General features: G+C 39.0%; 3 protein-coding genes across 3 annotated transcripts in view; 1 reads left to right on the top strand and 2 right to left on the bottom strand.

Moving 5' to 3' along the window:
* Positions 1 to 6,184, bottom strand: part of c2cd5 (C2 calcium dependent domain containing 5) — a 36,311-nt gene extending 30,127 nt beyond the window's left edge. The window contains exons 1-7 of the mRNA XM_061722787.1: positions 5,861 to 6,184; positions 4,343 to 4,445; positions 3,193 to 3,279; positions 1,984 to 2,155; positions 1,797 to 1,892; positions 1,343 to 1,498; positions 1,023 to 1,260 (exon numbers count right to left, since the gene is read on the bottom strand). Of these exons, the coding sequence (XP_061578771.1) occupies positions 1,023 to 1,260; positions 1,343 to 1,498; positions 1,797 to 1,892; positions 1,984 to 2,155; positions 3,193 to 3,279; positions 4,343 to 4,432 (839 nt within the window). The 5' untranslated portion in view covers positions 4,433 to 4,445; positions 5,861 to 6,184. The remainder of the gene's footprint in view (positions 1 to 1,022; positions 1,261 to 1,342; positions 1,499 to 1,796; positions 1,893 to 1,983; positions 2,156 to 3,192; positions 3,280 to 4,342; positions 4,446 to 5,860) is intronic.
* Positions 6,185 to 10,777: 4,593 nt separating this feature from the next.
* Positions 10,778 to 12,889, top strand: tnni1c (troponin I, skeletal, slow c). Its single transcript, XM_061722655.1, has 6 exons — positions 10,778 to 10,885; positions 11,355 to 11,396; positions 11,535 to 11,666; positions 11,792 to 11,881; positions 11,981 to 12,163; positions 12,251 to 12,889. The coding sequence occupies exons 1-6, from the start codon at positions 10,793 to 10,795 to the stop codon at positions 12,347 to 12,349; spliced, it is 639 nt and encodes a 212-aa protein (XP_061578639.1). The 5' UTR covers positions 10,778 to 10,792; the 3' UTR covers positions 12,350 to 12,889.
* Positions 12,890 to 13,380: 491 nt separating this feature from the next.
* b4galnt3b (beta-1,4-N-acetyl-galactosaminyl transferase 3b) overlaps positions 13,381 to 25,174 on the bottom strand; it is a 39,877-nt gene continuing 28,083 nt past the window's right edge. Inside the window, exons 14-20 of the mRNA XM_061721938.1 lie at positions 23,940 to 25,128; positions 22,806 to 23,053; positions 20,789 to 20,942; positions 20,585 to 20,657; positions 20,323 to 20,476; positions 18,619 to 18,745; positions 13,381 to 14,784 (exon numbers count right to left, since the gene is read on the bottom strand). Of these exons, the coding sequence (XP_061577922.1) occupies positions 14,673 to 14,784; positions 18,619 to 18,745; positions 20,323 to 20,476; positions 20,585 to 20,657; positions 20,789 to 20,942; positions 22,806 to 23,053; positions 23,940 to 25,128 (2,057 nt within the window). The 3' untranslated portion in view covers positions 13,381 to 14,672. The remainder of the gene's footprint in view (positions 14,785 to 18,618; positions 18,746 to 20,322; positions 20,477 to 20,584; positions 20,658 to 20,788; positions 20,943 to 22,805; positions 23,054 to 23,939; positions 25,129 to 25,174) is intronic.

The raw sequence follows: 25,174 nt of genomic DNA, 5'->3' as shown, positions 1-25,174 counted from the left end.
CTGTTAAATAGAGAAATACAATTGCTGGAAGAGCAAGGTGATCTACACATACATTTTTTTATTTTTTATTTTCTTTAAATAATGATTTGTTTTTAACAGACTTAAAAACTGCTTTTCTTAATTTATTACCAGAAACAGATTTACTGAGTCAATTTTGGGCCATCAGCTCTGGTAAATTGGATTCAATGAACTTAATAGTTAAAGGGGAAATGAGCTCTGAACCTAAAAAAAATAAATAAACAACATGGCAAACTGTGGCCAAATTCAAAAAGGAAGGAAAAGAAATTGATTCATAAAAGGAAAAAGGAAGAAGCAATCAGTATAATAATTAAAACTCACCCCTGGTCCTTTGACTCATCATTTCCTCTAATTTAGTTAAAAGCTTGGGTTTACTTCTTGGTGTCATTTCCGCTTATTTTACCGCTCAAACTAAAATCTTTTTTGTACAAAATTAAGTTATAATAAAAAGAGATATACATCCCCAGTACGAGTAATGCCACAGATGTAATATATAAATGCACATCAGAAATACACATGCACTCAACTGTAACTAATACTGTCATTAACAGGACCAAAATCACAAGCCAGCTACGCAGAGTAGGAATAACAGAAGCAGAGCAAGACACGTGTACTAGATACCCACAAACAGACAGAGCGCTAAAACATGCAGAGGTAAACCATGCTAGAGTGACTTTAAAGGCTGCGGGGAGCATGAGGTTGGCTGTGTGTGTACTGTAAATGTGTGTCTCAGGTTATGTTGTGTGCTGCTAACTTCATGATGCAATACACAAGACACAACAGACAGAAAATACAAATAGGAGTCCAAAATACTGAGACACACACACACAGTAATAAGTGCTAAACAGTACACAAACTAATACATAGTATATATCGTCCACACACCCTCCATGTCATGCACAGACTGCTCACATTTCCCCATCCTCACACACTAAAGTTGCAGTGAAAATTGCACATAAAAAGAAAGGGTCGTGTCCATGCTTGTGTTGTTGATTTATACTCACTCCTTTCCATCTTTAGAGGGGGAATTGCAGGCATTGGAACCAGGGGCTGTGTTAGGGTGTGTGTGTGTGTTGGTGTTCAGGACACTCCCGGAGCTGAGTTTTTCCAGTGTGCAGGCGGTACCTATGGCCCGGACCACCAGGCCGGACTCTCCCTCCAGGTCAAAACACTGCAAGTACCCCACCACTGCATTCCCACCCATCTCCAATACCTTAAGCCCTATTTTCCTCTGAAGCTCTCCTGAAGAATGAACAACACACAAGCCATGTTCAAACAAATTCCTCTTTTTCCAGTAAAAAGAGGATGAGTATTTGCTTCTTACCAGACATGAGAGAGATGAGCCTCTGCCGAGCTTCATTGGAAGCCCGAGGAGTTCTGATACGGTCTATCCACTGGTACTCGGGGTCTTCATTCACTACCAGTTCTTCTACAAATCCATGCACCATCACGGCGCGGTAGCCCCGTGGAATGGAATTGGCTGCCAGACACAGTGACAAAGCAATAGAGAATTAGATCTAGTAAAATCAGTTCTTTAAAATCCAATACCTGCTGAAAAAATGCTCAGTTGCCGTATATTGCTCTAAGACAACTTGTACTTCTACTAATCAAGGAATCAAAATTTTTTTTAGTGCACACACTATAATGACTAAACCGTCACAAATAAATTGTCTTCACACTTCACATTTTCCAAGCATGGATTTGTGTCTAACTGTAGTATGCAGCAATGATTAGGTTTTTTTTTAATGTATTGTGAATCAAAAGTCCATTAGACATACTGCAGAAAAACTTGACTCCACATGACGACTGTCTGAAGCGATTTGAATCGTTGAAGAGTTCCACCTTTACAAGGACATTGATCTCTCCTCGTATACCTAGCAAAACCATAAAGGGACAGAAAATGCAGTCAGGAAAAAAAACAAGAGCATTAAAGTTGTAATTATTGTCATAAGTTTAGTCTTATACCGTGGATGGTATCATAGATGGGAAACCAGCCAGAAATGACAGAGGCTGCCTCAGTACACAGTAGAGGGTCAATGTCAATGTAAACTTTTCCTATGGCATCATTAGCGCTGTAGGTATCATGGTCCAATACTGTGATCTGCAAAGGTTCGTCCTGCAAGTCCTCATCATCAACCTAGACAGCAATAGAAAGGAAAAAAGAAAAAGTAGCATATATTAAAATGGTATGCTCTTAATGTACTATTAGTACTGGACTGAAATTACCTATGGACTTGCAGTGACTGGAAATGTACACCCTGACATCTGTATTTAGTTCAATGCATTCATGCAGATAACTGAAGTCTGTGTTTTACATAATTTACAGACACTGATCCTGGAAATGTCGTGGAAGCCTTGTATTTTATTAAACAATTAGCGTTTTTGTAACATTGAATGTGAATATTGAGTCAAACACATCTGATCAGATACTTAAGAGTTTGATTGACTACAGATCACATTTTGACAAGTGAAAAGAAGAAAAAAATAAGAAGAAAATGGAGCATCGGCCTATGTTTTAAGTTGCCATGCTAACAGTAAACTTAACCAGTTACATAACCAGGTCCAGAGCTTTTGTTGGAGCCCTAAAGGTTTTGCGCTGTCAGAGAGGCTTTGAGCTTGAAGGTAAAATGTTTTTTAACTGCAAGATGCAGCCACAAGTGTCTTCATTGCTAATGTCACTCTTCTGCAGATCTGAACTTCTTTTTTCATAATGTTGATGTCGATTAAATTTTGTATGTTTATCATCTAAAAATATCAGATCATTACACTATATGGGGAGAATATAGGCTGAAATTGTGATATAATATCACACCATGTACCATAATTACCAAAATTACGTTGGAACAGAGGCTGAAAAGATAACGAGAGGAATTCTTTTTTAAAAAGATTACAACCCGCACATCACCGAATTACTGACGTGCATTCAGATGGGATTAAAATGATCTCATGACCTCGGTGTTTGGTGAAATAGTGTAGGTAATTTGCTGTGGAATTTTCCCTTTACAAATTACTGACATGGCGCATTTGGACAGGACTAAAGTCATAGACAGCTTTCGTGATTATTAAAAATTACCGCAGGTCCCAGATCCTTTTAACCTTTGTGAATGTGCCATAAATCAGTAATTTAGAAATACAAAAATTGCACTGAGTTATCTACTTAATGCAATACATTACCTCAAATTTGAACCATTCTGAGTTCCACTGTGGATTAAGGGACTTGGGACAAACATCCGTTTTGAAGGTTGTGTTTCCAAACTTGACCTGAGAAATCCAAGTACAAGACAAATCTTTTTGAAATGTATTAATAACAATGTATAACACTGTTTACAGATTTAAAAGATCCTTAAATGATAATAGAATATGATGATTTGTAAATGCATTTCAAGGGGGCAACAAGATTGGGAAAATAATTGCACCTATTGAGAGATTGCTCCAATTAAAATTAATTGGTACTTAATGAATGCAATAATTATACATGAATAAATAATTAATTAGTCTAGTGTGACATTTATAAAAAATATAACAGCTAAAAAGAAAACAAATATTTTTACTCTATAGTGGATTTATCAAACAGTATGGATAATGTTGGGAAATACTAGTTAGCATAATGCATGGCCAAAAAATAAATAGAATAAAAATAAAAACTGTTTTGAATGTATGTGACCCTCAACCCATGTAATAACAAGGCATGTAAAGCAGACACCATTCTGTAAGCGAAATCATTAGATGGGTTTGGTGCTACACTAATTTCAACTTAAACATCGCTGTTCACACTACATGACTTGCTGTCTTGTAATCAGAAGTCTTCAAGTTGTTGCATTATTCACTCTATGTAACTGACTATATAATGTGTGTGACCCTTTGCTGTCAGGCAACAAAAATCCTCTGTCAGCCAAGATCTCTATCTAATCCCCAAACAAACTTTTGTTAAAAAATAAATAAATACTCATGAAATTATGTGAAATCATGGGCAAATCAAAGGTTGTTAATGTTAATGTTATGTATATGATTATTGGCCTTGGGAAAAATAAAATGGTTTGAGCTGATTGGTTGTTTTTTTTGTCCAAAGAGTTCTTGTTGCCATGTTGTTGCTTCCTTAAAAATTGGCTTTGGGTTCAAAACCAAAAATTCTCAGTTCAAGAAGTTGGTAAGTTCTTGCTTCTGCATTGTACTTTTAACATACAGCTTCAATAACTTGCCAACAGTCGCACATAATTATGCTACTTCGGATTTACCCTGATCATGGTATACTGTAAGCTGTTACATGTGAACTTGTTTTGGAACTACAGAGACAGAGAAATGCAGCTCAGTGATCTTGCCTTACCTCCACAAAGGCATCGGTCAGGTCACTGGCTCTGTCCATCACAGGCAAGTGGCGTCCTGCCACAATTCTGGCCTTCAGTTTCCCAGGCATGACTTAAGTTGATCTGTGAACAAACATAAGCAACTTTACGGTTTATAAACGTCGTGTTTAACTTAGAACATAGAAGTGAAGTTCTTTTGTTTGAAGCATTTTTTTGTATTGAAGTCGTTTTTTTTGTGTTTGGGCCATATTATGGGTAACATTTGTGTCTTTATTATTTAATAAAAAAAGAAGTTGCTTCAAAAAGAAAAAAATATTTTCAATAAAAGAAAATCACTTCAATACAAAAAAGAATCGCATTTGAACACTTTTTTTTGGATTTAAAATATTTATTTCGATTTGAAGTGATTTTTTTTTGATTGAAGTGAAAAACGTTTTCAAGTATTTTTTTTTTTATTGAATCATTTTGACACAAACATCCCACAGTGGGCGGATGCTTCCCCATTGGTCAGCCCATCAAAGAAAACATTTCCAATTAAAGAAAACAGTGTTCAAATGCATTTTTTTTTTTGTCTCAAATATTTTTTTGCATTCAAACACTTTTTTTCTTTGATTGAAATCATTTTTTTTATTGAAGTGAATTTTTTTTTTTTAATTGAAAATATATTTTTTGATTGAAGCAATCTTTTTTTTGATTGAATAATTAAGACACAAATCTACCTCCATAGATTGCCTTCACCTTTCCTGGTGCGGTGGATTTTTTTATCCCCTATTTTTGTGAGTGAAACGATTTTCTTTAACCATTTGACTCAAACCTGAATTGAATTAGATGCATATTTTTGAATGCCATGAACACATGGAAAAACAATTATTATCCAGCAATTCTCTTTAATACAAAATAACAAAATGAACTGAATAAAACAAGTATCTTTCTTAAACAGAAACCTGTCCTGCTTAACTTAAAATTGTATAAATTAATATAAAACAATAGAAAGAAAGCAGAACATCCATTGTGTAATAGTGCACAGTTTTAGTGCAATAACAAAAGTGTCAACAGAAAGTCTGTAGAAAACTCAAAGGCCATGATTGTAGGTTACAGTTGTAGTAAAAGAGAACAAAATAACTTATGAACTCAACAGCTCAATGCCATTTCATGACTATTTCTTGACTCTCACAGTCTCAAAGTGCGTCCCTTTTCAGCTCCATACGGGACGATTCCGTTTTTCAAGGGTCGGTTGGCAACACTAGTCTGTTCAGAAACCCTTTAGCAAATGGGGCTAACTTCCCTCAGCTAAACTTATTTATTCCATTCATTTTTAAACCTGCAGTGCCGTTTCCTCTCAGTTGTGATCCATTACCGCTCGTCCCGGGCATTAACCTGATCCCCCGGCAGCACTAGTCTCCTGCCCGCACTGCAGTCCCGGACCTCGTTAGCCCCTCTTACCTGAGCGGCCATGTTTTCTCCTCAGTCCCCGCAGAGCGGCCACCTATATGCTCCTAACCCCGCTCCCTGCCCCGGTGTACCAGCCCCAGCCTTACCAGTGACCCAGTGCGAGCAGACAGCTGTCAGAGCGGCCGCAGGCTCCTGCTGGACATGCTTGTTGACGGCTCGCAGGTCCAGCGACCTCGGCGTCTCCCATAACACGAGACCCGCTCCCGGAACACCCGCGCAGGGGAGAGAAGCTCAGCTCAGGAACTCTCAGCAGGCTGATACTACAGCTTTACGAGTACATGTGATCTTAACATCTAAGCATGTGATGTTACGAGCCGTAGGGGGAATGAATGTGCTCTTGTGGAGCTTATTTAGCGGCCAGGGCTAGCTTGATAACGATCTCCCGCATGATGAATGAGTTGATGGGCTCTGTGCTGCGTTCAGGGACACCCCGGAATTGGAGAGACTGACATGCGAACTATGTGTTTCCGACAAAAATAATAACAAAAAAAATTAAAAGCTGCAAGCAGCGATGAATGGGCACTGGCACGTGCAATTTTTACCAATTAAGGTCAAGGACTCAAAACTAAGTCCGGTGACACCACCCATGACTCTTCATGTCAAACTATTCAAAAGTTATGGCAGAAAATAGGAACTATCAAATATGGACCAATCAGAGGAAGGGGCGGGGCTAATTTGCACCAAATAAAGGTTAAGGGCGGCGTCCGAAATTGCATACTTCCACCCTAATGAGTATGCAAAATGAGTATGCCAGATTTTTTAGTGCGTCCGAAACATTAGAAAGTACTCAATAGTATGCTCTATCCATAGCCTACTCATTTCGGAGAAATGTATTCGTATGGATGGATTTATGGACACTAGCTAAGCAGAAACTTCCCACAATGCAATGCAGCGGTGTTTGGTTGCCAAACTCAGCACTCAGAAGGCACGCCGATTTTTTTTCCAGTGGCCAGCCGCGGTACTGCAACAGAAAATCCCATGGGGCCCAGAAAGCTTTTTTCCCATAGACCGCAATAGTAAAAGAGAAGCCTCTAAAACTGTTCACAGGACACCTCCAGCTGTAATCACCGGCAATTACTAATCTTTGTATTCTATATTTTTAAGTCATGGACTTTATATCCGTCAAAAATGTTTTATAACGGCCAGAAAAGTCAAAGAAAAGTCTCTTTCTGGCCGTGACGTCACGGCTGATGTCACAGCCGTGTCCGTGCATTCCACGGATGTTTTATATTAATATATATTATGTAATTATATTATATTAATACATTAATACTATACATGTAATAATATACATTAATTAATATATTATATTAATACATATTATATTAATATTCGCGTCATTGCCCCGGGGCATGATGGGAGGCCCCAGAGCATCATGGGAGGTGACTCAACTGCGCATGCTCTATGGGCCGCATAAAGCGGAAGTAAACCCGGAAGTCAGAAATTTTTTTGGCGTATGCGCTGGCTGAGCAAAATGCATTGAAATGAATGGGCGGCCATTTTTAGTGTCCCATCCAGTTAATATTATAGATCCATGTTGGTTGCTAATTGATACGTATATGTCATAAGTATAATATTAAGTATAATAATATTATTATATAATATTAATATTATAATATTCGTATTTAATAATATTATATAATGTCATCTTGTTTCGGCCAGAATAAACAGGAAAGAGCGGAGCGGAGCGCTGCTACCACTGCTGTGACAGTTTACCATGGTAACAACCCCCCCACTCCCTACGGGAGGAAGTGCCGTGTGCGCTCTTAATAGTACGTCTGAATTAATGCACACTACTGATATTTACTCAAAAGTGTGCCGAATTTAAGTATACTTTTTAGTATATACTTTTTAGTATGGCATTTCGGACGCACCGTATGTGTTTCCGCCGAAAATAATAACAAAAAAAATTAAAGCTGCAAGCAGCGATGAACGGGCCCTCGCCCGTGCAATTTTCACCAATTAAGTTCAAGGACTCAAAACTAAGTCCGGTGACACCACCCATGACTCTTTATGTCAAACTATTCAAGAGTTATGGCAGAGAATAGGGCCTATCAAATATCGACCAATCAGAAGAAGATATGGGGCTAATTCATGCCAATGAAGGTCAAGTCCTCAAAACCGAGTCTGATGACACCACCCACGACTGTTTATGTCAAACCATTCAAAAGTTATGGCAGAAAATAGGGACTATCAAATATAGACCAATCAGATGAAGGGTGGGCGCGCTTTTTGGCATCTATCGTCACCACGGTAACGCTTTTGACTGAGAAAAGTAATGCGCATCGTCGCAGGATGGAGACGCACATTTTGATGTATAACACACCTGGGTGCACATTACGGTTTGGGTCGTATTAACTGCCGAAGGAATGGCATAAATTGTGCCAAAATGACACGATTAATTCAAAATGGCCGACTTCCTGTTCGGTTTCGGCCAATGCGCCAAGAGACTTTTCTTTAAGGCGCGACATGATACAGGTGTGTACTGATTTCCGTGCATGTACGTGCATGTACGCTGTTGAGCCATCAGGCCACGCTCATTAATGCAAACCATTAAATATCCCATTTTTCACCAGGCCTGGCTTGCGTGCAAAATTTGGTGACTTTTGGGACACGTTTAAGAGGGCAAAAAGGCCCTCATTTAATCGGAAGAAAAACGAAAATAAAAACGAGGAAAAAAACGAGAACTCCTACAGATACAATAGGGCCTTCGCACTATAAGTGCTTGGGCCCTAATTACATTATTTTAAGATCTATTTTGGAGTGCATTTTATTCCGTTTTGGCGCAGATACCTGGCAGTTTAACGGACAAAAGCAGAATTGTTTGAAACTGATTAAGATATGCTATCACTTATTCGAAGTGCTCATAAAGTAGGCTAAAAGAGGGGACGCTTTAGTTAGTGAGTGGTATGTTAAAATAAATAGATACATAAAAAGGCTTTTTGTCTTATGTGATTGAACAGTTAAGATGTTGTTTAACAATTTCCAATTTTAAGAATATAGAAATATCGGCAGCAGAATTGAGATTTTTTGGATTAATGTCAAAAAATGTTGGAAAAAGATAAACACGAAAAGAAAAGAAAACAAGCTAATATATTGATAAATACACACGAATCACTGTGACAGACCAGAGTGGTATCCAAAAACAATTACAAAGATGCCAATAAGCCACCCTGAATGATACATTTCTTGCGAAAGTCCATGAGCAACGTTTAAATTGAGCTTGTCTTACAAAAATCATCCATCTACAATGATAAAAAACTGTTTTGCTAAATTTGTGGATGAAAAAAGTCCACAGTAAATTATGTATTGACCCAAGTTTGTGTAATGCTTTCTTGGAAATTATAGGAACCAGCCTTGTTGGGCAATGACAAACAATAATTTCTGAGACCCCAGTTACAGATTTTTTTCCAGCACTTAAAAAAATAAATAAAAAAACACTTGTTGTCCATTGGCATACACTGTTGTGTCAGATGGATTTGTCTATATTAAATCACAGAACTCAGAGCTTGTCCCCTCTGTCCACTGGGGGGGAGAGGTATTTTTGGTCGGTACTATATATCTATGACAAGAAAACATCTGTGCCATGTCTGGCACCATGGGGAGAGATTATATTACAAAGGCATGCCCATTTACTGTATATGTGCGAATGCCTTCTTCTGCCCTGAACCTATTTTCAAGGTTGATTATTTTTTTCTTAAACAGCTGAGTATCTAAAATATCTAAATACTGTCAAAGGATTTTTGAGACAGATATTTTTTTAATAACTGACTTGAAAACATTCAGAAAATAGGACATGACTATGATGGATAGAAACAGTGGTTGGGATCCTAAACAGACAAATTGCCAAAGAACACCAACTGCGAACTCATTTCTGCACAATTGTCAATTTCACTGTTGTGCTGCTTTTACAAAATATTCAGAATAAGAGTGCTGAGTAAACTGTTCCTTGTGAGTTGCTTTTTTCCCCATTAAGGTCTCCAACAGGTTAATCCGACCACGTGTTGAATAAGCTGAGATGGTGCACCACATTGTTTGGATGGCAGACATAACAGATAAAAGGTTATTGTATATTACAATGTGACATCTGCTCTTGAGCAACACGAAGAAAAAGAGCCATTGTTTTTGTTGCTTCTGACAGATACATGATGTGCACATAAAATAGCTATAAGTAGGCACCTTTTGACCGTGTAGGGGCTCATTCTTTATACCAAAGGGGGAAAAAACGTAATTCACCTACAATGTGAGAAATAATCCAACTTTCTCAGGGTTTGTGATTCTCCTCAAAGGGAAGATTGAATGATGGGAGTGTAAATTCTTTAATTAGAAATTTATTTTGGCTTGTTGGTGAGAAAATATTCGAGGCAGTAACCATTATTTTCAGAGAAAGACTTCTATTTTAATATTCGTGAGGAGTAAAAAGTAAAAAGACTAAAAATAAAATGTAAAAATCGTCAAAGTGGTGGGCGGTGCCAAGAGGCCTCTATTGGACTGGCTAAAAACTGAAGACGTCTCACTCTGTTCGTTTTTCAGGATTTTGAAAAGAAGGCTGCTTATGCACAGTGTTGACTTCACTGATTTGATATAGCAGTTTAGGAGAAATTGTAACTCATCTCACTAATAGAAGATCTTTGGTCTCCAAGTTTCCATATAGTATAAAAGCCACCTGCAGTTGAAACCACTCAACAGTTTCACTCCTGTAAAAGGATTGATTATAATAAGTTTATCATTAATTTCAATATATATATATATAGAGAGAGAAGACATATTCCATCAGTCACTGGAGCATTTTATTTGAAACCTATCAGCATCTTAATTTTTTATTGATTTTTTTCTTTGTCTAAGAAGCAGCAATGTCTGATGAGTAAGTTATGTCTTCACAGAATGTAATAGTTAATTTTCTAGATTGTTTATTGCCCTGAGAAAGTATTTCATTTCATTTCTATTTTCTTTTCAATATTGCGGTCCAACTATTGTTTACCTCACAGAAATGTAAGTTGCAGCTCCAATGTCTTACCATGCTTTCCAGCTTCAACTGTATTACAATTAAGAGTTTTACCATTAACTGCCTTGCTCGATTTTTTTCTCCCCAGCGCCCATCCGTGGTCAAGGTAATAATAGATCTACTGAATTTGTTTAGGAAAAATTGTCCTTTTGTGCTAACCTCTCAACAGTGTTGTTCTGTCATATCTTTATTTGATCTGATTTACTTTGCCATGATACTCTAAAAAGATAAACATTGCTGGAATCAAAATATGATCATCATAACTGAGATTTAGTCTAAGATGTTGTAGACTTTCTTAACACCATGACATTTTGAAGTAAAAGTTTAAAAGGTAGGTGGAGGATGTTAAACAACTTTTTTCCCATTTACTTTTAAATAGCCCCTACTCTTGGTTGCAGGCTTTTAAGTTTATGATGAGAGTTTACTGGAATATGTTTAGCTGCTTTATTATCAAAAAACACATATTTTTTCCTTAAACTGTAGTTCGCTGAAAAAAGTGTACCAATATGTGCACCGTGTCAGCAGAGTGTGTTGTTTTGTTTTGGATTGTTTGTCATATTCTGTGTTAATTACAGCCAAAAAGCAAGATTTCAGCATCACGGAGGCTGTCACTTAAGGTAAATACTAATAAATTACATCTATAATATGCATGACTTTGCATATCCACTCGTGAGGAATACTTAAAACCGTCAAAATGAGAGATTGTTCTGCAAGAAACAATGGAGGAATTCTAACATTGTCGTTGACTTACCCAGATCCTCCTACTTGCTCGTGCAACGGAGGAGCTGGAGGCAGAGAAGGTTGCTTGTGAGGAAGAGAAGGTCCGTTACCTGGGAGATAAGCTTCCCCCACTGCAGCTCAGTGGTTTAAACCGGGATGACCTGCAGGTGATAATTATATATACAAACAGTCTGAAGAGATCGGGCCCTGCAGATCCGGCCCTATAAGACGAACCATCTTGTTCATGGATTCAAACCAAGCAGTTATATTTATATACACTGTTTTCTCGTAGAAAATCTGTAAGCAGTTGCATGAAAAGATTGAAGAGGTGGATGAGAAGCGGTACGACTGCGAGGCCAAAGTCGTGAAGAACAGGAGAGATGTAAGGGCTTAACAATCACTACTAACATATGGGAACCCCAATGAAGTGCTTAAAAAAATATTGACTTGGAGATAGAAGTCACAGAAATGTTCTCATTAGATCCATGAGTGGAACCTAAAGGTGCAGGACCTTGGAGGAAAGTTTAAGAAACCAGATCTGAGGAAGGTGAGAGTTTCAGCAGATGAGATGTTGAAGGCTTTGTTCGGATCCAAAAATAAGAGCTCCATGGACCTCAGGGCTAACCTCAAGTCTGTGAAGAAAGAGGACATTAAACAAGAAAAGGTACGGCTGTAAAAACACACATAAACCAGTCATCATACGAGAAAATGCTAAAAACTAATGGTCTGAATTTGGTATGTGATATTGTAGGAGTTAACGATGGAGGTGGGCGACTGGCGTAAGAATGTGGAGGCCATGTCTGATATGAAAGGCAGGAAGAAGATGTTCGATGCTGCTGATGTCCAGTAAAAGATCACCTTTGGTGCACCCACTCTGCAGGGTGTTACAGACTAAAATTAAATCCTTTAAACATGAGACCTCCCTGGGACACTGATGAAACCATCATATGAGCAGTTATAACACCCTTACCTGATGATGCTGTATTTGCAGGAGTGTAAATTTCATTGTCCATTTTTTCTTCTCACTTTTCTAAAGTAAAGACTTCTGCTGTTTCATAATGCTATGATACATTTGTGGACATGACCTCAGCCTTCGCCTTCTGTTCTGACAATAAATTTGCAACTAATTTGCATATTGTTGCAGAAAAAACCTTTGTCAATAGTTATCTGAACAGCTCAATTTGATGGACAAAAACGTAAGGAATAATAGAGGTATGATAATGAATTTCATTAGTTACTGCACTTACACATCTTTCAGTTAAGTAATGTCGTTGACTTACACTGCCAACAGAGATAGTTTCTCTCAGAGTGAAGATATACTTAGCCTTTTCTCTTGCCTGGAATGAATTCTTCCCCAGTAATAAACAGCAAACTATGTCATGCACTGCAATAGTTGTCCTTGGCCTGTTTTCCAATGAACATCCTTGGGTTGAATGATGGAGCAACAATCTTCAAGGGCTTCAAGAGTGCTGAAAAGCATCGGTGTATTTACAGTTCTATGCATGACTGAATGCTTGTGGGATTTATGCAGCACTTTCATCACCCTTGTAAAATATCTGAATGGTCCTTATGCACCACGGCAACTTCCTGACACTTGCAGTGAAGATATTGCCTGCAAGGCATCATATGGACATTCATAAGGCACATGATTACACTTCGAATAATGACAACATACAGTACTCGTTTTATAAATAGATAGTGTTTCAAGATCAGCATTTACAGTATTTTACCTCATCATGCCTAAGTGAAAAGCATGATGAAAAGTAGACTTCTTTTTAAAATCAGTACACAAGAACGATGCTCTACTCGTCTAATTCAATAGAGATGGAACAACTGATACTATGACCACAGTATTACATAAAAATGACAAAAATAACTTCCCCTTTTTTGAAAAATTTATTTGTCAGATTTGTCGAGGCAAGACAAGCAGTGTAACACGTCCCTGAGGGAGGAGACTCCAGAACCTTCGAATAAGACACAGGCTGATTCCAGCATAAAACACAGAGAGGACTTGAGCTGATTTTCTTCAAAAATAGGATGCAAGTGAGGTGAGGAAAAAAAAAAAAACAACATTTTTGCAGTTTTATAAAACACAAAATCATCATAAAAAAAAAAAATAAACAAAAAAACATGATCCTCATTATTCCAAATAACAAGCGACAGTGCAACATTAATCAGGTTCACATTACTGACAAGGACAAAACGATTTATTAAACTGGAATGCGAACAGTAAGAAAAATGCTGCCATTCCCCTTGTTTTAAATAACAACGATAAATAAAAATTTTGCACACACAGCATACCTGTGTCAACATATATTTCTACCATATGATTTCTGCTCGTGCATCAAGTCTAATAAAATAAGTAAAAGTCATTCTGAAACTGATTTATTTTAAATGAACATTTCTTTAAAACAAAAAAAAAAGACCTAAAAACACTAAAAAGGGAAATAATGATGAAATGTTCATATTTAAGGCTTTTCGTGACCAGACATGAGAACAAAACAGGGAAGGACACTTCGGAGGTAAACGGAGGTACATGTCTGTGACTGGAAATAAATGAAATACAAGTACAGTTTCAAATGAAAAAACACCAACAAACAAACAGATTCAATAAATATGACATGATCCGTGATGTACAGCTTAAGAAATAAGGCTGTGTTTGCCGAACACACAAAAATCAGACAAAATACATGCATTTCTTTTTTGTCATAATGAAAAAGGAGAAAAGAAAAAGTTCAAGTTCAAACCTGTGCACAAAACTGATCTTCATGATATGGGACACGCGTGTGTTTCTGTGGATACATTCCCGGGATGTACCTTGTTAGCTCTGTTTCATCTTTGGATATGGCCTTTTTTCTTGCAGCCTCTAGTGCAGATCAGGGACTCAGTCAGCAACATGGTGCACAGCATTGTCTCACGTCCAGTCTTACAGTGATCAGACAGTAGTTTTGTAGTATTCAGCAGTACATCCAGTGAAATAAACTATGAACAGTAGTATCTTTTTAGCAGTCAACGTCCACTGCTTCCACCACCAGCACGAAGCCAGGGTGAATGGTGACGCTGCAAAGTCTGGTGGGAAGGTGTTTCTAAGAGACAACGGGAGTCCTTAAAGTGCTCTGGTTGCCATGGCTGTAACCATGGCTGCATCATGTTTGCAGCAGCAAGTGACAAGGTCACCTGAGGCCTGTTGACATCTGCCGGTTCCACATGCCACGTTTGGAGTGATGGTGGTGAAAGAAGTTCCTCAAATAAATTCTCTCCACTTCAAGTCCAGATTGGAGGATCCTGGAGCAGATTACAGATGAGAGTGAACTTTTAAGTCTGTTTTTCTTTGATATCTATGGGAGAATTTACAATTCTGATTTTATAACTTAAAATATGCAAATCTGATTTTTAGTTAGTAGAGTGAGAAAGGACTGAATAAAATAGCATAAAAGTACCAACAGTATTTACAATCCTTCAAGTGTATAACCACATAGGTTCCATCATCATCATCATTATTCAATGGTTTTGGGAAAACCGATAGTTAATTCAAGTCAAATCAAGTTATAAAGCACTTAAAAATCAACAATAACTGACCAAAGTGCTGGACAAGCGAAAGGAAAACAAAACAGGACAGGACAACATAAAACACATAAATAAAATAAAACAATCATGGTAAGTTAAATGCTAGTGAATAAAAATACGTTTTTAGATGAGATTTAAAAACAGCCATAGAAGGAGCCAGGCGTATGTGCATTGGCAGCTCATTCCAGAGTTCAGGGCCAGTTACTGCAAAGGCCCGGTCACCCCTGCTCTTCAGCCTGGAGGGGCAAATTATTAGGCAGAGTTGGTCAGCTGACCAGAAGGTGCAAGACCATGTAAATATTTATAAACAAATAAAATAATTTAAAAATGTATCCTATAAAGACAGAGAGCCAATGAAGAGCTGCAAGCACAGGTGTAATATCGTCGCGTTCTGGTTAGGATGTGAGCTGCAGCATTTTGAACCAGCTGGAGACGGGACAGGAACGAATAGCTAATGCCTGCATACAGTGCATTGTAGTAGTCTAGGTGGGATGAAACAGAGGCGTGTATAACTATCTCAAAGTTTTTGAAAGATAAAAATGATTTAACCTTGGATAAAAGCTAGATTTTACAACTGCGTTAATTTGTTTCTCCATTTTAAAGTTAGAGTCCAAAATTACACCAAGGTTTTTGGCAGTATCTTTGACATGTGGCTCTAGGGGTCCTAGATCTACATATGAGTCACAGGCAGCACTGGGACAAAAAACTAGGACCTAAAGTTTAAAGCCCCCTCTGGCCAGCCGGGGCACCAGATGGGGTGGGGAGGATCTGGCCGGAGTAACGTGATCCTTCCACGCACTACGTGCGGCCGGAGAAGCCCCACCCTGTCTGGTGAAAAGAAGAGGCCGGTTCACTCCTCAAGTTAAGGAGACTTGAGCTCGGCATGGCCCTCCCGGGGTTGGTAGAGGGTGAGCATTACCCAGACTGATTTAGGTAGGAGCACTGGGTGATTAAAAAAAAAAAAGGGAAAAAAATCGGGGATAAAAATAAAAAAAAAGCCATCCAGGCTTTGATATCCCTCCAGACAGTCTAGTAAACTTTTAAAAGAGTGGGAGTCGTTTTGTTTTAATGGCATTTCAATTTGCGTGTCATCAGCATAGCAGTGAAAGGAGATGTTATATTTAATAATAATAATAATAATAATAATAATAATAATAATAATAGATCCCAGGGGGAGCATGTACAGGGAAAAGAGTATAGGCTATAGAATAGGGCTTGGTCGTCTTGACGTCATCACCTGGCGGAGCCGCCCTGTTGGATGCTACCTTAGCTGCTCTTCAGACCACTGCGCACTGTGTACAGACGTGCTCCCTGTTCGTTGTGTCTTAGCCTACCGGTACTTGTAATCGTTTCTTTACGTTATTCTGTAAACCATGGTAACCTGTTGTTGTGTTGTAGCTGCAGCAGCTCCACACATAACAGACGTGGGGAAAAGATCGCTAATGGTTTAACTTTTCACCACTTTCAACCACAGAGGCCAAGTATCTGAGATAACAGAGTAAAAGAGTAAAAGAGTCGTCTATTTGTAGCTACAGAGGAAAAAATCCCACGAGGAAAACAAGAATATTGCTCATGCCTCGGGAGCATCTTCCACATAATACAGCGGTCAAAAAAAAGAAAAGAAATAAGTAAGTAAGTCAAACATTTACCAAAGCAGCTGCCAAACACTCCTAAACAAGGTAGCTGAAGACGTCGGTTGTGCAGAACTGCAGCAGTAAGTCCTCGTCGGAGCTCCACTCTTTAGTAGGGATTTCATATGGATCCAAACTGTTAATAATTATTATTTTCTCCATATACCGGTCCTTGGCTTCCTTGTTACCCCGATAAATTACAGTTCCTTTCCGGCATTTTAACATCTTTTTTTTTTGCGTTCCGTCTGTTCACTTGGTGCTACTCACTGCTACTACACTGCTGTTTGTTTACGCTCATGAGGCTGCCAATACGGCCGCCGCATCCCAGAATGCACCTTGGTGACCAAGCCCTATAGACCCTTGAGGAATGCCAAAAGGGAGAGGAGCAGAGGGGGATACCGATCCCTCCAGGCAGACTTCTGTCTGTTAGGTAGAATCTAAACCATTTCAGAGCAGTGCCTCCGATGCCGACACAGTGTTCCAGACGGGAGATTAAGACCCCGTCCACACGTAGCCGGGTATTTTTAAAAACGAATATTTCCCCCCTCCGTTTATAAAAAAATTTGCATCCACACATAACCGAAGATCTGCGTTTTCGACCACATTAATAAGCATTCTAACCTGTAGATCATCTGCGGCTCCCGGGAAGCTGCACCTCCGCGGGCACCGCGGCTCCGCGGGCACCGTAGGGTGCGCGTCGCCGTGTACCCTACGGTTGTAGGCTCTGTGTCGGTGTAACGCAGTAGCCTAAGTGGTGGTCAAGACCAGAGACCATTTATTTAATAGCTTGGAGAACAGATGCTGGATCATCTGTAGTAAACAAAAGGCGCACGTCAGAGCAGATTTGTTGTCGTTTTGGCGCATAATGTGACGTTCAAAAACGCAAAACTCCGGTTGTGTGTGTCTACACGCATCTACATAAACGGAGTTTTCAAAAATATTCACTTTGCCCGGAGTTTTTTTAAAGCTTCGTTTATTTGCGTTTTCGTGTGGATGACAGGTCAAAACGTAGGAAAATATCTCCGGTTTAGCAGATATCCGCAGATATCCGGCTACGTGTGGACGGGGTCTAACATGTCGTGATCTACAGTGTCAAATGCAGCTGTAAGATCAAGGAGGATAAAAGACTGTAGTTGTTGCAGTGCAAGTTTCTCCAGAATCTTGGATAAAAATGGAAGTTTTGAAATAGGTCTGTAGTTGAAAAGTACTGAAGAAAATTGGGTTTTTTAATAAATGGCTCAACAACAGCGTGCTTAAACTTCTTAGGCACGACACCGGAGCCAAGGCTATCGTTCATAATTGCTAAAATGCTGGGACCTTTTTAATGAGAAGTGAAGGAACACAATCTACTGGACTCGATGAAATGTTCATTTGACCCACGGATTTGCTTAAAGCGGAGAGAGATATAGGGTCAAAATGAGTAAAGATTACAGGGCAAGTGACAGAAAGAGGGGTAAATAGAGGGAGGGGTTATCAAAGCTCTGATGCTGGTAATTTTGGAAGTAAAGTACTGCTGGAATTTTTCCCCACTAACTGAGGAGGTGTCCAACTCAACAGGCTGGTGGATATTGCGAGCAGTGTTAATAGTATTAAAAAAAAAAGAAAAAAGAAAAGTGAAGTAGGTGGAAAAAAAACAATGAAGACAAAATTGCCAGTGTTTAAAACCACAATATAAAAGTCCTATTTAGCATCACCTTGTTCTACGGCTCTCAGATGAAAATAAAAATACTCTATTGCTTCTGTATTTGTAGCTTTACTTCAATTTTGCTTACCGTATTTGCATATGTAAGAAACACAATAGCAGAGACCACAAATGCAAGAAGGACCACTGAAAGCATTTTAAACTTTAACTGATAGTAAGAATTCCCAATACATGTTAAGTGTTTATGCAGTTGGAGACATTAGGAAATGAGGAACACACCTGTCGAGGAGCTCCCAGTCTTCCCCTCCCCAGCGCTCTTTGAATTCCCTGGTGTTCATTCCTCCAATTGCATCCAGGTCTGATTTATAGATTCCCAACAGGCCAAATCCATTGACCTCCCAGTAACCTGTGTGAAGGCAGTACAGTCAAATATATGTGTAATATTAGTGCCCACATCTACTTACAAATACAGTTCTGAAAAAGTTGTGACCCTGAGTAAAATGCCATTATTTGCATATTTCGTAATGTTTTTGACAATAGAACAGATGACATATCAGATGTTGTGAGAGCACAATGAGACATATTACCATATCATGAAAAAGTATTATTTAATTCATGTCTCAAATAAAAAGCTGGGACAAAAAAGGTTGGAGAAGTAAGTGACACTAAAAATTAACACTTGGAGGAATATTTTTCCAACTAGTTAGATATAGTGTAAGCAGGTGAGTGAAAAATGTATTTATATCTCCTAAAAGAAAAAAAAAAAAGCAGTTTCATATAAACAAGTAAAATCTCTGAAAATCAAAACTGGATGCTCCTGATCATGCCAGGCACCGAAAGAAATAAAGAAAAAAGAAAAATGTGTTAAAACGTTACTCTGCTCCAGAGTTTTTTGAGATGTGCTGCTGCCATAAAATAAAATAAATTAAATAACATCGACTTCACAGTTTTTTCTTACAATGGTTAATTTTATATTTTGTTCCCCATTGTGAATGACATAAGGGTTTGATAGATTCCCAAATAGTTGCATTATGTTTTATAAACATTTTATGGAACCTCCCCCTTAAAATTATTATTTTTTTTTAAATTGAGTCGTGTGTTTATGACCAACAGACTGTATCCTGCAACATGCCTCAACAAGATCACCGATTTGGTTTCAAAAGCTCATTTCCGAATACGCTAAATATTTATTATCATTTCAAAGTTCTCAGATGTCCCAACCATGCTAGGCAAGATGCTGCATGTCATTTAAACAGGAGTAGCAAGTTAAGATCGATTGTGATAAATAGTAAGCTCCCCATCCGTACTGACTGTACACACAATATTATCTTTATAAATGATCTTTATGAGATAATTCTGCACTTACTCACTCTCAAAATGATTTGGCAAGGTTAAATTCTAGTTACATATAAAAGACTATGGAAAAGCAGACCTCCCAAGTTATGTCAGAAGAAACTCTGAAGTAAGTGGTGAGCCGTTCTAGGGCAGAAAAGTGCAAACAATTTTTATTACATACTCAGAAAATCAAAAATGAAGGCAAAATGAGCACAATAAATTATTTACTCTCTCTTCATCTTTGCTGTGCATCAAACAGTTTTTTTTACTCACACGTCAATACGTCTCATTGATATTAGGAGCAGCTATTTTTCTACCCTTTCATCCCACTGCCCCCTGCTCTATTAGATATTATAAGATCCTAAATGCTGTTAATGGATATATTCACACCTTTATTGAAAGTCTAATCATGTAATTCAAGTGTTTTAGTAGGCACCATTAGATTTCAATAATATGAAGTGAAGCAGCAATGTAACCAAAGTGGCAGGAAAAACCTGAACACATGGGTAAGCAAAGCTGCATTAGAAAAGAAAATGGAAAAAAAAACAAATGAGGAACACGCGCACACTCTGTTGATTTGACTTTTTCAGCGCACAGGTGTTCTTTTTCATGTAAAAACAAAAATGGGTGCAAAGCATCTGGTCCTACCTCTGGCCTCTAATGGCGTGGTGCCACAGCCCAGCCTGAGGACTATAGGAGCAAAAGCCATGTACCCTTCCACGCAATGCTTCCTGATGGTGTCAACAATTGAAGGAGGGAAGTGGATGTGCAGATCACAAAGGAATACGATGCTGTGGTCATCCTGATGCAAAATGAAGAGAGGAAAGTATTAAAACTGATCATTTTACTATACACACATACCTACACAGTTTATTCAATCCTGCACAGCTTGTGAAGTTGTGGCACTTACATTTATTAGATCAATACCTGCTTGCAGACCTGCAGAGCGCTCAAAGTTCCCACTGAGCTTCACATATTGGTGGCTGTTAAGTTAAATAAATAAATAAAAAAAAGAGAGAGAGTTATAGCATTGTCTAATACCATGAATGTTGCAATTCAAGCTTTAATTCCAAGTAAGAGTGAGACACACACGCACACACGTACACGCACGTACTTGGGAAGTTGAGATTTCTCAAGGGCCTTCTTCACATCCATGTCAATGCTGTTGTAATCCGTGATTATGAGGCTGAAATTCTCATCTCCAGTTTCTTTGTACAGTTGCTCCATGTCTGCAATCAGCTGCTGCACCCACCTTGCCTGGTTTTTTACTGTGAAAGATATTCGCACAAAGTACACCATTGTCTCAGCACTGACGTGGATTACGCTACAGCGTTTCGGCAAACGAGCACACAAGAAAGGTACATTAACAACAAATATTGGAACGTTCAACAAAAGAAGTCTAATCCAGTGTTTAAGCCTCTGCACAGGCCACATAATCCCTGACAATATGCAACCACTTTAGAAAAACAGAAACTTCTCTAACGTGGTTTGTTTACATTTCATTATTAGAGGATCAGTCTCGTCAGATGATTTACTGATAAAAAAAAACGAGTCGGCCTTCTATGATTTAGATGATTCCCCCAGATAAAGTGCTTCGCAAGAGTCAACGAGTCAACACTCAACGTTTTGATCTGATTAAAAGTATTTGTTTTATGTATACCTGCATTCCTTTAGCATGTGACAAAGTAAACCAATCAAAGAACGGGGGAAGGGGGGGTTGTTGGATGTGCTAAAGTTTGGAGAACAGATTTGTTGTTCCCCTTCAAAATGATCACAATGCACTTGTGTGGTTTGGCATTACTGCGCACCACACTGAACATGTCTGAAGAGAAAGATGCATTCTCAGAAAGACATTATAGATAAGTAGGTTAAAAAGTGGAGACTATCAAACCATCTCCAGACTTCAAGTTCCTGTAATTTAAGCTGTAAATATTTTCAAGAAGTATAAGGTCCAATCTCACAGGATGTGGCTGAAGGAAGCGATAAAAACAAAACAAAAACAAGAAAACCCTCAGATTGATCAAAGGGATAGGGTGGATGGTAGAAAAAGAGACAAGGAAAACATCCAAGAACATCCAAGCTGAGCTCCACCTATATATCACTGATCATACATTTAACATCAATGTGGTACAAGAAAACACAGCTATAAAAAAAAAAAATTGGCTTTGTTAAACTGTATGTTGACAAGCTAAAGCATCCGTTTTGGAGGTTGTTTACAAGCAACATCAGCTGTTTATGTTAATGTTCACTGATGGAGAATTCAGCTTTCAAAGAAAATATCCCCATGCCCTCAATGAAAGACAAAGGAGCCTTAATTATGTTTTAGGATTGCCTTGCTACATTTGGTGGGGCGACTTTTAGATCCATGTCTGGCACAATGACGTCTCTAGACCATCGAGGCATCGCGGAGTGAAATCTACCATTCGGCAGGAACTCGGCCTCGGTCGCATGTCACGGCTTCTCCAACAAGATTCTGACCCACGATCCAACCATCCCAGAGCATTTTATTGAAACTTTTCTTAAATCTTCTTTAATGAGTCCGATATTAAATCATGTTGAACATCTATGAAAATATCTGAAAATTGCAGAGTGGAGCTTTTTGACAATCACGATTTGTGTTTATGCCACTTTCATTAGTTTATTATGTCTAACATTAAGTTCAATCACCTATCAAAAGCAACGTCAATAATTAATGATAGATACCAATGAATTTAGTTCATTTGAAGTGATTTTAGAAATCAGTTAGGATGCTTTTCTTTGTAGAGTATCAACACATTTTCCCATGTCCACAATTATAACTGATGTAAACAACATCAAATCTATAGAATGGCATCTTCTTGAACTTAGTTTGTGCCCCACATTTCTCCTCAGATCACATCAAAGTGGCACGTGGGGAATTTGGAGGCCAGATGATCATCTCCGACTCTGCTCTTCGACATTCACTGCTTCTGTACCATATAGGGGTACGTGACTGAGACACAAAAACTTCAGTAAGGTGGAAAGACATGCATGGAAATGCGGGAATGCAGTTTCTCCCCAGCAGAAAAACTGCATTGAATCAGCTGATCAGTGTCCTGACAAAATTGTGGAGAAAGAAAAAGCAGACAAAGAACTCTGCGGCTGTAACGTACCAGGCACGATGAAGTGCACGGTGGCAACAGGGTTCCAGCCAAAGCCCACGGGGTTACACAGAACCAGCTGAGGTTTCGACTGCTGGAAACCGTGGTCTTTGCTGCGGCGAATCAGAGCATAGATGTAGTGGGTCAGGCGCAGCAGCTGGCCGTTTGCATCCTTCACCTCCAGCTCCAGCAGGTAGCGACTGCCCTGGACCCCGTCCACGCGCTTCACCACGTTAACCACGCGCACCAATGTAAACCACCTGCAGGGGCAATCACAGGCAGAGGAGCGGTGAAGAGTTCTGTGCATTGATATCCATTATCCAAATCACTGTGTTTGGTGTTTGTTCAATCCCACTTTGGATCTTATAAACAAAAGCAGCAAGAAACAAATGAAAAACCCATCAAGAACAATAAAAGACAGAAGAACAGATCTTTTCAGATAAAGGAAAGAAAACGTATGTTGATGTACGAGACAGTTGAGACTGATATCAATAAATTCAGAATTAAGACCAAAACTGAAAGGAGTATTTTAGAAAGGAAAAGCCAATGTTTTCCCTTTCATGAAGAGAAAATAAATTCATAATAAAATAAAAACTATGCTTTTTTTTTCTAGGGGAACAGAAATGATTATGGCAGATAAATTATTAGGTCATTTATAATTATTTTAAAAGTAACGGAAACCTTTGCGGATTGTTACAAAACTCTCTTAAAATTACTGAGAAGGTTAAAGGGTTTTCAAAAGACAAATGTTATCTACTTATCCTTTTAGGGTGTCAAAGATGAATACAAAAGGTTAGTCAGATGCATTTTTATCAAAACAGGCATTCAGAGATGAACGAAAACAGTTCAAAGGTACTGTACAGAAAGCTGCAGCTGTGAGGTGTTTGCTGATGATGTTGATAAAAAAAAAAACCACATGACAAAAAGCAACGATGGATGATTGAATAACGATAACATTTTCACGAATACCATGAGTGGTGTATGATGCATGCACTTCTAGCTTTAGAAAAGGAGTTAAAATCCTTTACAAAACTGTTTTTTGCTAAATAAATTACAGATAACTCCAATTAAGGCCAACAGGCTGTAAATGCCTCTCTGGCACAGAAACATAGAAATAAAGAAATAAAACTAAAAACACACACTGACCCTTGATGCTTTTCATTGAGATGGTCCATGAAAGCCTTGACTATGGGCAGAGCATCCCTGGCGTGGAGCAGCAGGTTTCCAGAGACGTTGCAGCGCAGGTCAATCCAGTCTGAGCGATATGCCTGAAGATCAAGGTGGTTCACCTGGAAAGTTTGGTTCCAGATGACCTGAGTGTCAAACACCGGTGCTGGAGTGAGATCCTCGTCGTCACTGGCAAAATTTTCCCGTTGACTCCATATAGAGTCTCCCTCTACCTCCCCTCCGTCTCTTCTGCTCTCAGCGCTCCTGTGAATCTCCTCTTCCTCTCCTCTCACATCTTCCTCTCCTCTCACATCTTCCCACCCGTTTCTAGTTTTCCTACGAGCAACCACCGTAGTTGTATAGATGTCGTTTTCTTGTTGTAGAGGCATATTCATCTCTATCTCCTTATCTTGGAGGCTTTTTCTTGGATCTGTTTCAGCTTGATTTGATCTCACTTCAAAGCGGTTGACATTTCTTCCTGGAGAGGTAAACTGCTGGGTGTCGTCCAGGTGCTCCTCCTTTATTGTTCCACTCTTCAGCTTATCTCCTACTGCGCTTCTTTTAGCCACCGGAGCATCCCCGTCTGGCTCTTGAAGCAGATCGTCTTTGATTTTCTGGATCTGACTACGATTCATTAAATGAGACATTTGTATCTGATGCGAGGTGGAGTTGGGCTGCTGTGATGGAGCAGATTGGCCTTGCTTGGCTATAAGCGGCTTTTTATCAACCGGCATTGGTGGATCCATTTGCCCTGATCTCCCAGATAATTTTACTTTTAGTCTCTTGGCCGGTCTTGCCTTTCCTTTTGATTTTATTGGGCCTGCTTTTTTAACCTGGCTCTCATGCTTTAACGCGGTCCTGTTTTGCAGCAAGTGCATCGTCGGTTTCGTTTGCTCTCCTTGAGACTTTTTCCGACGCTTCTTCTGAGGCGCCTGCATGAACAGTTGTGCATCAGAGGATTTGTCCATTGCGCCATTTATCTTTCGAGGGACGAAAGAGAAGAGTTTGCGCTTGCGTTTCTGAATATAATCATCATAATCATCTCCGTAGTCTGGGAAGAGGGCATTATCCACCCGATCCGCCCCGACTTCCTTCTCTGTCTCATAGCCGTCGTTGTCAAAGTTCTTTCCCTCGTTCAGGACCGACTGCCTCCTCTGGAAACCAAATCCTGACATTCAACAAAACCACAGTCAGGAAGGAAGACTGAAAAGGTC

This window comes from Cololabis saira, chromosome 5, assembly GCF_033807715.1.
Source record: "Cololabis saira isolate AMF1-May2022 chromosome 5, fColSai1.1, whole genome shotgun sequence".
In the NCBI taxonomy this organism is placed as follows: Eukaryota; Metazoa; Chordata; class Actinopteri; order Beloniformes; family Belonidae; genus Cololabis; species Cololabis saira.
The sequence above is the reverse complement of the archived record's forward strand: the minus strand, read 5'-3'. Positions and strand labels throughout refer to the sequence as shown.

Bases quoted from the DNA above. Each gene is read 5' to 3' on its own strand.
- tnni1c (XM_061722655.1), top strand. From the start codon at position 10,793: ATGCTTTCCAGCTTCAACTGTATTACAATTAAGAGTTTTACCATTAAC. The intron at 10,886-11,354 runs GTAATAATAGAT...TGTTAATTACAG, and splicing joins AGCGCCCATCCGTGGTCAAG to CCAAAAAGCAAGATTTCAGC. The intron at 11,667-11,791 runs GTGATAATTATA...GTTTTCTCGTAG, and splicing joins TAAACCGGGATGACCTGCAG to AAAATCTGTAAGCAGTTGCA.